A 12,609-nucleotide genomic window follows, 5' to 3' on the forward strand; every position below is an offset into this window, starting at 1 on the left:
CTCAGTCTCTCTCTGTCTCCCCTTACCCCCTCATCCTCACTCTCACTCTTCTCAATCTCTCTTTCCTTCTCTTCCCTCCCCTTGCTCCTTCCCTCTTTTCCTCATTTTCGGTGGATACACTTAATCGATTATGCACATCATGGTGAAAAGAAGTTGTACTAACACTACCAAGTCAGCCCAGTGGAAGCCTCAAAACAGAAGGGGCCTTGCAGGGTGAGCCCCTCTCTCTGCAAATGAGAAGTGTCATCTTTTGAAGAAGAGGGAAAACCCTTCCAATCTCACATATTAGGTGGTGAGAAATAACTAGATTTCTTGTCCTAGACCTGGTTCTTCCTCTGGACTGACTATGGTTCTTGGCCATTGAACCTCCAGAGAATGGCTCTAACTCTCCATCAAAGGTAAGGCTTTTGGGGCTATGAGGTCTCCTCTTCCAAAGAGGCTCAAACATAAACGTCACATGTTAGTTGTAGCTTTTTCCCCTTTGATAATGTGTAAAAGTATCCAGTACCAATTTTAGTTTCCAGTAGGTGCTCAAAACACATGAATTCCCATTCATTCCCTTATGGAAATAGAAAACATGTTTGAGTCTACAGTACTGGAATAGTACACAACCTTAAATAATTAACAATAATAGTAATAGTCAATGTTACCTGTGAATAAAGTAGTTGATGATGACTCCATTTGGTTTTTTAGGTGGCATCCATTTAACCTCTATGCAAGCTGACCCCAGTGCCTTAAGAACAGGGGAATTTAGATCCATGGGGGCAGCTTCAGCTGTTTTGGCAAACATCCTACTGCTAACTCCACAACCTCCTTGAAAAAAAAAAAATACCTTTAGTAATTTGTTGAGTAAGAAAAAGAGCTACGTGTACACACAGAAGGGTAGGAATACCATGAAAATCATTGTATCTGAAATTTTGTACACACAGTTCTATACATACTTTAACTAGCATTTACATCTTTATAGGATTTGAATATTTAAATAAGAAATGATTTTTGGAAAAATCCATTAACTAACCACATTTTTGCATAGGCACAGACAATAAAGTTTATACCTTGAACTGAGTTTTCTCTAGTTTACTGCAGTTATTTGTGCCAGAAAGTAAAAATATGATTAAAGTAAGTGTATGTGTGACCTGCTCTTAATAATAATATCTTATTTTGCCAATATTTAAAAATGATTGTTCTCTTGACACACAGAAGTCAAATAGTGCATTTGAAGGATATGGATTCAAATTCACAGGATACACAGAGATGCAGAAAGTGATTTTGCTTTTAAATCAAGAAAACTTTAATTTAAAGCCATTTCCTTGTAGATTAGCTGAAGACTGGAGCAAGGAAAACAATACTTTCCAAAACAAAATGTCTGATTTGTAGAGAAAAGTGGGCAAACTGGCTCAGTTTTGGAAATGAAGCATAGCAAAATCACAGACCCCTAGTTCTAACCAATTCTACGGGAAATAGTATTCATTTGGAGACAAAAGTTCCTAAGGACAGGAGTTCCGTGTTGAACATAAGATTGGTAAATTTCCTTAATCTAAGGTGAAGCAACTTGTTTTGAGTTACACCTTTTTTCTCTTAGCAATTGGGTATTACATATTATATAACACTTGGAAGGATGAAGGAAGTGAGTGGGGCTCTTTCTCAAGACCATACAGGTAGATGGTGATTTTATTGACCACTAGCTGAAGCCATGAAACTCAAGGTGACAGTTTAGGTTCAAGAGACAGTTATCAGGGAAGAAGTGTAAAATATGTTGAGATTCATCTGAGTGTAACTCAACTGCTTAATAATGTCTCCTTTCCTCCTACCTCACCCCTAAATAAAACTGAAATACAGCCAAGGTGAGGACATTTCCTAGGAGACTTTTGTAATGCCTATTTTGTTTTATATTACCCATGGTTTCTTTATGTGATCTAGGTGTTTTTCTTTTAAAAGGCTTTATAAAACAAGACTTTGCAAAGCCACCACTTTCATATATTTAAATATTCATGATTTAATGTGCAGAAATGCATAATTCTTCACTCAACGCAGGGCTCTGATTTTTTCTGAGTACAAAGTCCAGTACAAATAAGAAATGGAATGTTAGTCTTTGTATTTGAATTGAGAATCTATTCCTTTTTATTGAAAAACATTTAAATGAAATTCTTTTTTATAAAAACCCTGGGCAAGTGTCTGAAAGACTTTCACCTTTTTGGCATGCTTGGATCCTTATCTCATACTGTGTGAATGGAGCCAAGTTTTCCAGAAGGCTGGACTGATGATGACCAACAGAGGAGATCAGAGGTGTTGCACTTCCAGCATTGAGTAAGACACTGTACTCCACAGGCATTTTGGGGACAAGGATCCCTTTAAAGAGAGAGAATAAAACACATGTTTCTCTGTTTGGTCAACAAATGTTCATCTTTTAAGAACAGTGTATATTTAAAACTTTACACTTCAAGGTATACTAATGCTTAATATAGCAATTAATAATTGCAAGAAATTTGAGTTGGAAAATATTAGAGTGCTTATTCTAAAAGTAAGGAATGTTTATGATCTATTTTCAAAAACAAATGAAATATAACAATTCTATTCAATGATATACTCTATAGGCAAATAAAAACAAAAGCATGTTTCAAGGCAAATACATACAAGGCGCTTAGAAATGATGTTATATTTTTCCTAGGTTTACTTACTCTTAAAGTACATAAAAATTCCCACCAGTTTTGCTTGTGACAATAATTTTTCTGCAAGCGTTGGGTATGCATCTCATCTGACACAGATCCTTGACATAATAGCCCATAAAGTATCCAAATCACAGTCTACCTAGAGAATTCCCAGTGCATTAATTATTGAGTCAGGACAGTCCACTCTGTCAGTGAGATGCATGAACCTAAATATATATGAAATTTGGGTTTAAAAACTGTCATTTTTCACAATGCCTCCTAAAGAATGGAGGCCTTATCAGTTTAGCCTCTTCACAGTCTAGTCACAGAATTAAATGCTTCTAAGTTTTATTTGGTCATGAACAACATGCACACTTTTTAAAGGAGAGGATATGAGCCTTGAATGAAGAATATAATGAAGCTTCCCACCAAAGTTTCTCATTGATTTGCTAGCTTCTAACATATGTGGGCTTCATCACTTACCTTTGTAATACTCAAATAAGTTTCTCTGCTACAGAGACAAGGAAATCCATAGCAGAGGATTCAATAACCCAGGAGAGATGAGGTCTAAAGAATTAAATGTAGTTTTGTTTTTTGTAGCTACAGCTCCAATGCATGAGGGGCAGAAGAGTGAGCAGAAACCAGAGGTGTTCAGGACTTTATGGAGGATAGATTAAAATAAGGAGTCTCTGAAGGAAATATTGATCAGAATCGGAAGGATTGATCAATCGGTTCCTTTGGGAAGGTGCCAGATGATGCTGAATTTGGTAACCAAGACTGAGAATTTAAAGTTCAGAGCATCCCAATTAAACTGATGTTTTTGTCCTTATAGCTTAACTTCTGTGTACGATCAATTCCTAAATTCCTATCTCTGACTTTATATTTATCCTGCATTGTGGATTTGTAGATTGAACACTCTACTTCACAGAGACCTCAATCTCAAGGTCTAAAAAAGAATTACACTATGTTCCACTCTCAAATGTGTTTTTCTTCCTGGGTTTTCTCTCCCCATTTCCCTACATCAGAAGCCTTAGAGTAAGACTCTTAAAAGTAGACCCTGCTTTCTCCACTCTCAAGTTCAAGTGAGCCACTCTATTTTATCTTTTATTTCTTCCAGAAGTTTTGGTTTTATATGCAATCAGCAGCACAACACTCTGCTGGTGTTAACATGATCTAACTTAGATTTTAGGAAGATAGCACCACTGGCAAGTGAATGATGGATAGAAAACATGTGAACCAGGAGGAAGAGCTATCAATTTGAAAGTCATTGCACGGTTGTAGAAACAACACAAACAAAAACAGCATTTTACTGTATTCCTGTCTTATGTCAAGCATCATATATTATCTCCTTTAATATCAACTTCATACAGTTGGGGACTGTGTTCTTCTCTTCAAGGTAGTTCCAGTGCTTAGATTTGAATATAAATCAGTAGCTCAAATGTTGATTGAGTGAATGAATGAAACCAGAAGACAATATTGTAAGATAAATATTACTACCATTTTTTTTTAATAAGAAAACTCAGGCTCATAGGAGAAACTTGTTACGGATATCACACAGATTAATAGAGGCAGCAAAACTTGAACTCAGGCCCATTTGAGACCAAAGCTTATCTCTCTATATTTATGCTGTCTCTTGATAAAAGACTTGGATTAGGACAATCAGAGGAAAAAGTGAAAGGATAAATTTGAGAGAACATGTAGACAGGCAGAACAAGTTTTGGAGAGAGATGAGATACAGGGGCAAAAGTGAAAGAGGAGTTAGAATTACCACTGATGGAACAAAATTATAGGTGAAGATGAAAAGTTCTGAAGAGCAGATTTCCCAAACTGAGATACTTATACCCTGGATATTTGCGGATTTTTGTCAAAGTATTTTTGGAGACAAGGAAAAACATGTCCCTCTTTCCCCAACTAGATTTGATTTGTAGAATTGGTGAAACACATAACTCTCCTCCCCCACAACCCTAGGGAAAACCGGCAGAACCCCACTATTTCTAGTCACAAAAATGGGTGTGGATTTTTCTCCCTAAAATGCACAAAATTAGAAAATTATATGTGCAAGTGAGTGATGAGAACTTTACTAAATTGTTTTGAATATATAGTCACTTCAGAGTGAACTAACTTCACACCAGCAAAAAAAGTTTATGTGGGCAAAACCAGTGTGTTGAACATGTATAAATACTATTTGTGATGCAAACATCATTTAATTTTTGTCACTTACTATTGCTTTAAAATAATTCATCATGTGTAATCTTCCCCAGACACGGGATGAAAAACAGATTGGGACCGTGATGCCTCTGCTCAGTCTCAAGTAACAGAAAATTATACATTATTTATTTATTTTTTCAGATATCACAGCAAAGATTAATACCTAGAAAATTTAAGTAAATTCATTTTCTCTTTAATGGAATTGTGAGTACATGTAATGAGCTCATTTAGAAGATATTCTTCAAGGCCTCATTCTCAACTGCAAGACAAAACTGGGAATGCTTTTCCTTCTCCCAGTAAGACTGCTATAATTAAAACAAAATTTGAGAGTTGGATGAAGTGAGTTGATTACAGGGAGCATTGGAGGCTCTGAATTCATTAATGGAGGAGAAAAACTTAAGAACTGTATTAGAGGTAAAATAAAAGAGCAATCTAATCAGAGTTTTCTTTTTCTCTACTAAAGACGATCTTTGGGGAGTACTGCTCCAAGTAGTAAAAGAGATTGACGAGTGAGTCAGGGACCATCTCGGTTTGCAATTTGACCTTCAGCAGAAGATATGGTTATGGAAATATCCCTCCAGAAGGTCTTGGAAGGTCACAGCATCCTGCCTCAGATTTGGGAATTTCTCCTTGTTGTTGCCCTAACGTAGTTTGTAAGGCAGTGGGGGCAAAGGTTGCTGTTTGTGCACACGTATTTATGACAAAATGAAGAGAGAAAGAACTGCCTGGACATTGAGCCTGTTATTGGGGTTGGCGCTCTTCGGATTGACTTAACATCCAGAAACATAATAGCATATTATGATTTAGCTAGAAAGAGTATCAATAGAAGAAAAGGGTAGAAAATGTGCCCCTGAATGACAAATTCTACAATACATTGTTTTTTGGATGTAGAAAATTTGCATGAAATTTTAAGATAAAAAGCAAGACCTTAAAATAATTTACAAGGTTATGGTGACTGCTTCAGGTTTTTTCCAACCTCCTCGGATTACACGTTTATTCTGTTTTCTCTGATCCTAGGATGGATTTTGAGGAAAAGTTTGACAAATACATTTTGGAAAATATACTATAATTCTTGATGAACTAGATAAACCACAGGATGGAGTCAGACCAAATCCCTCTCCTACTTTCCTTAAGTGAAGTGAAGTGAAGTCGCTCAGTCGTGTTCGACTCTTTGCGACCCCGTGGACTACAGCCCACCAGACTCCTCCGTCCATGGGATTCTCCAGGCAAGAATCCTGGAGTGGGTTGCCATTTCCTTCTCCAGGAGATCTTCCTGACCCAGGGATCGAACCCAGGTCTCCCACATTGCAGGCAGATGCTTTAACCACTGAGCCACCAGGGAAGCCCTCTACTTTCCTTATTCCCTGGTAAATTCTCCATCCTCTGGGGACACCAGTCTCTCCATCTATAAAATGATGACACTAATAGCCACCTCATAAAGAGATGAAAGGATTAATTAAAAATGTATTGAAAACATTTTAGTTCATTACTGCAACACAGAAAGTGCCGAGTAAATGACAGACATCTCTATAAAACAAAATGAAATTGAGCAAAATGGGAAAAAAATACCCCATAGCTATGACACTGTTTCCATGTGCCCACAAACACTGCTGAACCCATCTTTTATATAAAGCAGTTATTTCAATTACAAATCAATGTTATATTGAATATAGTAATTATTTTTATAACAAAAGTTGGTTATCTAGTTTTATTTTTTACATATACTTGGATATGTAAAAGTTGCAGCCTGTGAAGATATGCTAGTCTTTATTCTTAGCAGTAATTTAAAGTGGTCTTTTGTTCAATTTGTCTGAGGTTGCACCTTATTATATGTCTGTAGTTTGTACCTTCTGGTCTGCTTCCAGTATCTTTTCTTAAAAGACAGGACTCCTGGGAAGTCAGGGAACAAAACTGTACTTACACCATATTTCAAATATAGACATAATCTTGATCATGGCTGGTCAAAGCGTGTACCCAGAAAATACATTTTTCACGTCTTGGTTAATCAGAAATAAAGTCCTTTACATACACCTGTAAGGTGTTGAAACAGAAAATGCTCCTTGAAGCTGGGAACATGTCAAACACTGACATGCACTTATTTAACAAAGAGGGCCCCCTCCACTGTCATACTTTACAGGACAGTGATGTGAAAGCCTCCTGTGTTCCTACAAACCCTAGACCATCTGCAATGAGTCTGAAATGACCTAGCCCCCTGGCATTCTGATGACTAAATGAAATGAAATGGTCATATTTGTTAAAGTCAGGTGGCAAGCCACACGGCTTGGTTAGTTCCTGAGTTCATAAATTTATGTCAGAGCAAGAGGAGCAGCGGAAACTCATGTGAACCAATTTACCCTAAGTGCAAATGGCAGTTTTGTTATTTGGTGTCAAAGTTACCAGTCGCACGATGACAAGCTGCCATAACACATTTTCTTGTTCACTAAAGAACAAAGATTTCGTTGGTTAATATTCCTTGCAAGGCTCCTTTTCATAATTTACAACAACTAGATGCTGATAGGTTATTTAACATTTATGAAGTTAAGATGTAATCAGAAAAACCCTGATTATCTTTACAAATAAAAAAGTTAAATTATTCAACTTTTTTTTTTCCCCTCTGTGGCTTCATTTCACAGCAGGTGCATACTTTACAATGGGACAAGTCAATCAAATAATCCTTTTTTAAAATCTTTTTTTAGGAGCCGGAGCAAGAACAATTCTAAGAGGGAAACTATTGGTTTGATAGCTGCGTTTGCTTCAAACCACAGACGGTGCTTAACATAATACTTTTAACAAATTAGTGGCATGTCTCCTTTGTAGAGATGTGGGTATGTTGGTAATTTCCTTTGGGGGCCATGGAAGTGAAACTGGACCCTCTTAAACACACATCCATACCAACTGTATGGAAATTTTACATAGTTTGTATAATTTTATACCTTTTCTGTTCAACTAGATGGTAGAGTTTTTGACACGAGGGACAATATCTCATTCCTTCTTTTCTTAAACTCAAAATGTCTAGAATCATGCCTGGCACCCCCCAGAGAGGGGCTTAGTAAACATTTTCACATTTGTTGAAATGAATAGATGAATCAATCTCAGTTCAGTTCAGTTCAGTTGCTCAGTAGTGTCCGACTCTTTGCGACCCCATGAATCGCAGCACACCAGGCCTCCCTGTCCATCACCTGAACATCACTCCCGGAGTTCACTCAGACTCATGCCCATTGAGTCAGTGATGCCATCCAGCCATCTCATCCTCTGTCGTCCCCTTCTCCTCCCAGCATCAGAGTCTTTTCCAATGAGTCAACTCTTCGTATGAGGTGGCCAAAGTACTGGAGTTTCAGCTTTAGCATCAATCTACTCAAATGTAAATGAATTACATCCTGTGAAATTTTAAGCTGCAAATAAAATGATCCTACTGGGTTACTGGATGAACTGCCCCTGAACCACTTTGTCTTCGTATATGCTTGCTGTATCTATGGCAATAGTTTTTTCAGTTTTAAACTGGATCATGATAGAATGCAGAAGAAAATAATTTGTTTTACACACTGTTTAGGTAGAAAAATAGTGTAAAAATATGGAATAGTGTGTTTGCTCAAAGAATTTGGAGTGAAATTTATTGGCTAGTTGGCTCTGACACCTATGTGATGAATCACCTAGAGAAAAGCTTTCAGCACCGAAATTAACTTTTCTCATTAGCAACAGAGGGAGAACATTGGATGTACCACAAGCTGTTATGAACATTAAATGAGATATGTGTTAATCTCTTTGAAAATGCCAAGCACACATTAGAACTCAAAAAGGTAATATAAATTTACTAAACACCTATAGCAAAGACAATGAAAGCTAAAATGAACAGATGGGACTACCTCAAACTAAGGAGCTTCTGCACAGCAAAGGAAACCATTAATAGAATGAAAAGACAACCTATGGAATAAGAGCAAATATTTGCAAACCACATTATCTAACGAGGGATTAAATATCCAAAGTATACGAGGAAGCCATACAATCCAATAGTAGAAATTTATAACCCAATTTAAAAGTGGACAAAGGACCTGAAAAGACATTTTTCCAAGGAAGATATACAAATGGTCAATAGGTACTCACCATGAAAAGGTGCTCACCATCAATAATAAGTGGGTAAATGCAAATCAAAACCATAATGAGATATCATTTCACACCTGTTAGGATCTCTGTTATCAAAAAATATAGGAGGTCACAAATGCTGGTAAGGATGTAGAGAAAACGGAAGCCCTGTACACTGTTGTTGGGAATGTAAACTGATACAGCCACTATGGAAAACAGCATGGAGGTTCCTCAAAAAAAATAAATAAATAAATAAATAAAAGTAGAACTACTACATGATCTGGCAATTCGACTTCTGGGTATATAATCAAAATAAATGAGATCATTATCTCAGAGAGACAACTGCACTGTGTGTTCACTGCAGCGTTATTCATGACAGCCAAGGGATAAGAACAACCTAAACGCCCATTAATGGATGAACCGATCAGAAAATATGATATACACACAATGGAATAGATTTAAGATTGGAATACTGTTCAGTCTTAAAAATGGAAAGCCTGTTGTTTGCTACAACCTGGATGAAACTGGAGGATATCAAGTGATACAGCCAGATGGAGAACGACAAATACTGACTGGTATCACTTATAATGGACTCATTTGTAAAGAAAGCTGAACCTATAGAAACAGACTAAATGGTGGTTGCCAGGGGTTGAGAGGATGGGTGAAATAAGGAGAAATTAGTAAATGGTACATACGTTCAGTTATAAGATGAATAAGGTCTGAGGATTGATTGTAAAACATGGTGACTATATACATGATAATACTGTATTGTGCAGATATGCAGATACCACCACCCTTATGGCAGAAAGTGAAGAAGAACTAGGCAGAGAGTGAAGAAGAACTAAAGAGCCTCTTGATGCAAGTGAAAAAGGAGAGTGAAAAAGTTGGCTGAAAGCTCAACATTCAGAAAACGAAGATTATGGCATCTGGTCCCATCACTTCATGGCAAATAGATGGGGAAACAGTAACAGACTTTATTTTCGTGGGCTCCAAAATCACTGAAGTTGGTGATTCCAGCTATGAAATGAAAAGACGCTTGCTCCTTGGAAGTTATGACCAACCTAAACAGCATATTAAAAAGCAGAGACATTACTTTGCCAACAATGTGTGTCTAGTCAAGGCTATGGTTTTCCCAGTAGTTATGTATGGATGTGAGAGTTGGACTATAAAGAAAGCTGAGTGCCAAAGAATTGATGCTTTTGAACTGTGAAGTTGGAGAAGACTCTTGAGGAGTCCCTTGGACTGCAAGGAGATCCAACCAGTCCATCCTAAAGGAGATCAGTCCTGAATATTCACTGGAGGAACTGATGTTGAAGCTGAAAGTCTAATACTTTGGCCACCTGATGCAAAGAACTGACTCATTTGAAAAGACCCTGATGCTGGGAAAGATTGAAGGCAGGAGGAGAAGGGGATGACAGAAGATGAGATGGTTGGATGGCATCACCGACTCAATGGACATGAGTTTGAGTAAACTCTGGGAGTTGGTGATGGATAAGGAGGCCTGGTGTGCTGCAGTCCATGGGGTTGCAAAGAGTAGGATACAACTGAGCGACTGAACTAAACTATTATGCAACTGAAATTTGCTAAGAGAATAGAACTTGTGTTTTCACCAAGAAAAAAAAAAAAAGAAAGGAAAACTGAGAGAATATATGAGATAATGAATGTGTGAATTCAATTAATGGTGGAAATAGTTTCACAATGTACACTTATATCAAATGATAACATTATACACTTTAAATATATTATCATTTGTTAATTATACTCAATAAAAATGAAAAAAGATAGGCAAATTAATACACAAAATCAACTACAAATTATTGCAATGATTTTACCTTTTTTCTAAAATTCAGCACTACTTGCCACTTGTCTATGGCACACATAAGAAGCTTGAAACAACTGCCAGTGTTGAATTATCCCGATTAATGTGACATGAATACTTTAAAAAGTCTTATGCCAATTTGACTTTAAATGGACAGTATCTGATATAATACACTGCATTGATGAGTTCACTGGACACCAAGATGTTTAATGTCTACAGAGAGGCCAATAGCTATCCCTTAATTAAAACTTGATTAATAAAAATCATTTATATTCCTAAGCAATATTAATTTAAATGATTTCTCAGTAGAAGAACTGGCAACAGAGGTAATGGACTAAGAGATAAATGTGAAAGGAAAGGCACCAGTATTTCAATATTATGCACCAAGCCTAAATAACTCATTATCTTTAGTGAGAAAAAGCGGATGTTGGATCCAATGACATTGTTAATTAAAAGATGATTAAGGGCTAGGATAGTTCAAAATAGAGTCATCACCTTGATAAATTAGAAAGTCCCATTATTACCTTCAGAGTTTAAATAATTTTGAATGTTTGGATTCTGAAATGGTAGGGATGCTTATCTCAATTTTTAATCTTAGTAAATCATTTGCGTCCCATGAGGTATTTTCTACTTCGTTTTCTATACTTTTTCAACCATTAAGATAATATATATCCTTTTTCATCTTTAATATAAATGTTTAAGTTCTGATCCAAGGTTCAGAGCAGGTAAAATGTGAGAAGAAATGTTTAGGATTAAACTAATCCTATTTGTGCTACCTGTAGATTCAAGTAAGAATGGCCAGCACAGAGCCAGTGCCCACTGAACATGGGTTTCTATAGGAAAACAAGTGTCTGAATAATTTTAACTGGCAGAAAATCTAAAATTTATTTATATTTCCCTGAATGATAAATTTTAGGTTTTATCACCATCTTCTTTCATTATTAATTCAGCAAGTATTTTATAAGGATATGTTGTTTGCATGTCATCTAATTTGAAGATACAAATGGTGTACAAAAAAGTGGAAATCTTAATTTTCTAGAGTTTGAAGGGTTTTGATAGTCTTACTACTAACATTTATGAAGTAATATATGAGATAAAATGAACCAGGATTTATATGGGAGGTAAGAGAATGTCTCTTGTTGTTTAGTCACTAAGCTGTATCCGACTCTTTTGCAACCCCATGGACTCTAGCCGGCCAGGCCCCTCTGTCCACGGGATTTTCCAGGCAAAAATATTGGAGTGGGTTGCCATTTTCTTCTCCAGACAATCTTCCCTACTCAGGGATCAAATCCGCATCGTCTGCATGGCAGGTGGATTCTTTCCCACTTGAGCCATCTGTGAAGCCCAGAAGAATGTCTACCAAGGTGTTAAAAGTCTTTCTTTTTTAATGAATTATTTAATTGGAGGAAAATTACTTTACAATATTGTGCTGCTTTTGGCCATACATCAACATGAATCAGCCACGGGTGGAACCTCTTTGTAGTTAATTGAGAAATGACCCTTATTCTCTCTTTCCTAATTAAGATCTTCCTGGACCTGGAATCTAGTTTTGCTAAGTCACGTTATTCTTTCTCTACTTCTGGATGGGTCAGTAAAGAATTCTGGATACTAGTTTCTTCATACCACAAGAGATATTTTCCCTTAAGGGGTTTGCATTTTCCATAATTAATTCCTTAAAACCCATCCCCCCCCCCACTCCGCCCAAATCATTCGGTTTTCACCAACACCTAGTTCTGGGTCTTGGCCCTCTGGGCTACTATTTCAGGAAACCTAGTTGCTGTATCATAAATCTGAAAGACTTTGGGCAATAAAAAGAAAGTATGATATGAATTCAAGAGTTAAGCCGAAGATAGA

The 12,609-nt window shown here is 36.7% G+C and overlaps 1 protein-coding gene across 1 annotated transcript in view; it reads right to left on the minus strand.

Annotated features, from left to right (window-relative positions):
• Positions 1-12,609, minus strand: part of USH2A (usherin) — a 983,289-nt gene that overhangs the window by 159,176 nt on the left and 811,504 nt on the right. Inside the window, exons 60-61 of the mRNA XM_060396021.1 lie at positions 2,191-2,349; positions 651-813 (exon numbers count right to left, since the gene is read on the minus strand). Coding sequence (XP_060252004.1) covers positions 651-813; positions 2,191-2,349 — 322 coding nt within the window. The remainder of the gene's footprint in view (positions 1-650; positions 814-2,190; positions 2,350-12,609) is intronic.

The sequence above is a fragment of the Ovis aries genome, chromosome 12 (assembly GCF_016772045.2).
Source record: "Ovis aries strain OAR_USU_Benz2616 breed Rambouillet chromosome 12, ARS-UI_Ramb_v3.0, whole genome shotgun sequence".
Classification (NCBI taxonomy): Eukaryota; Metazoa; Chordata; class Mammalia; order Artiodactyla; family Bovidae; genus Ovis; species Ovis aries.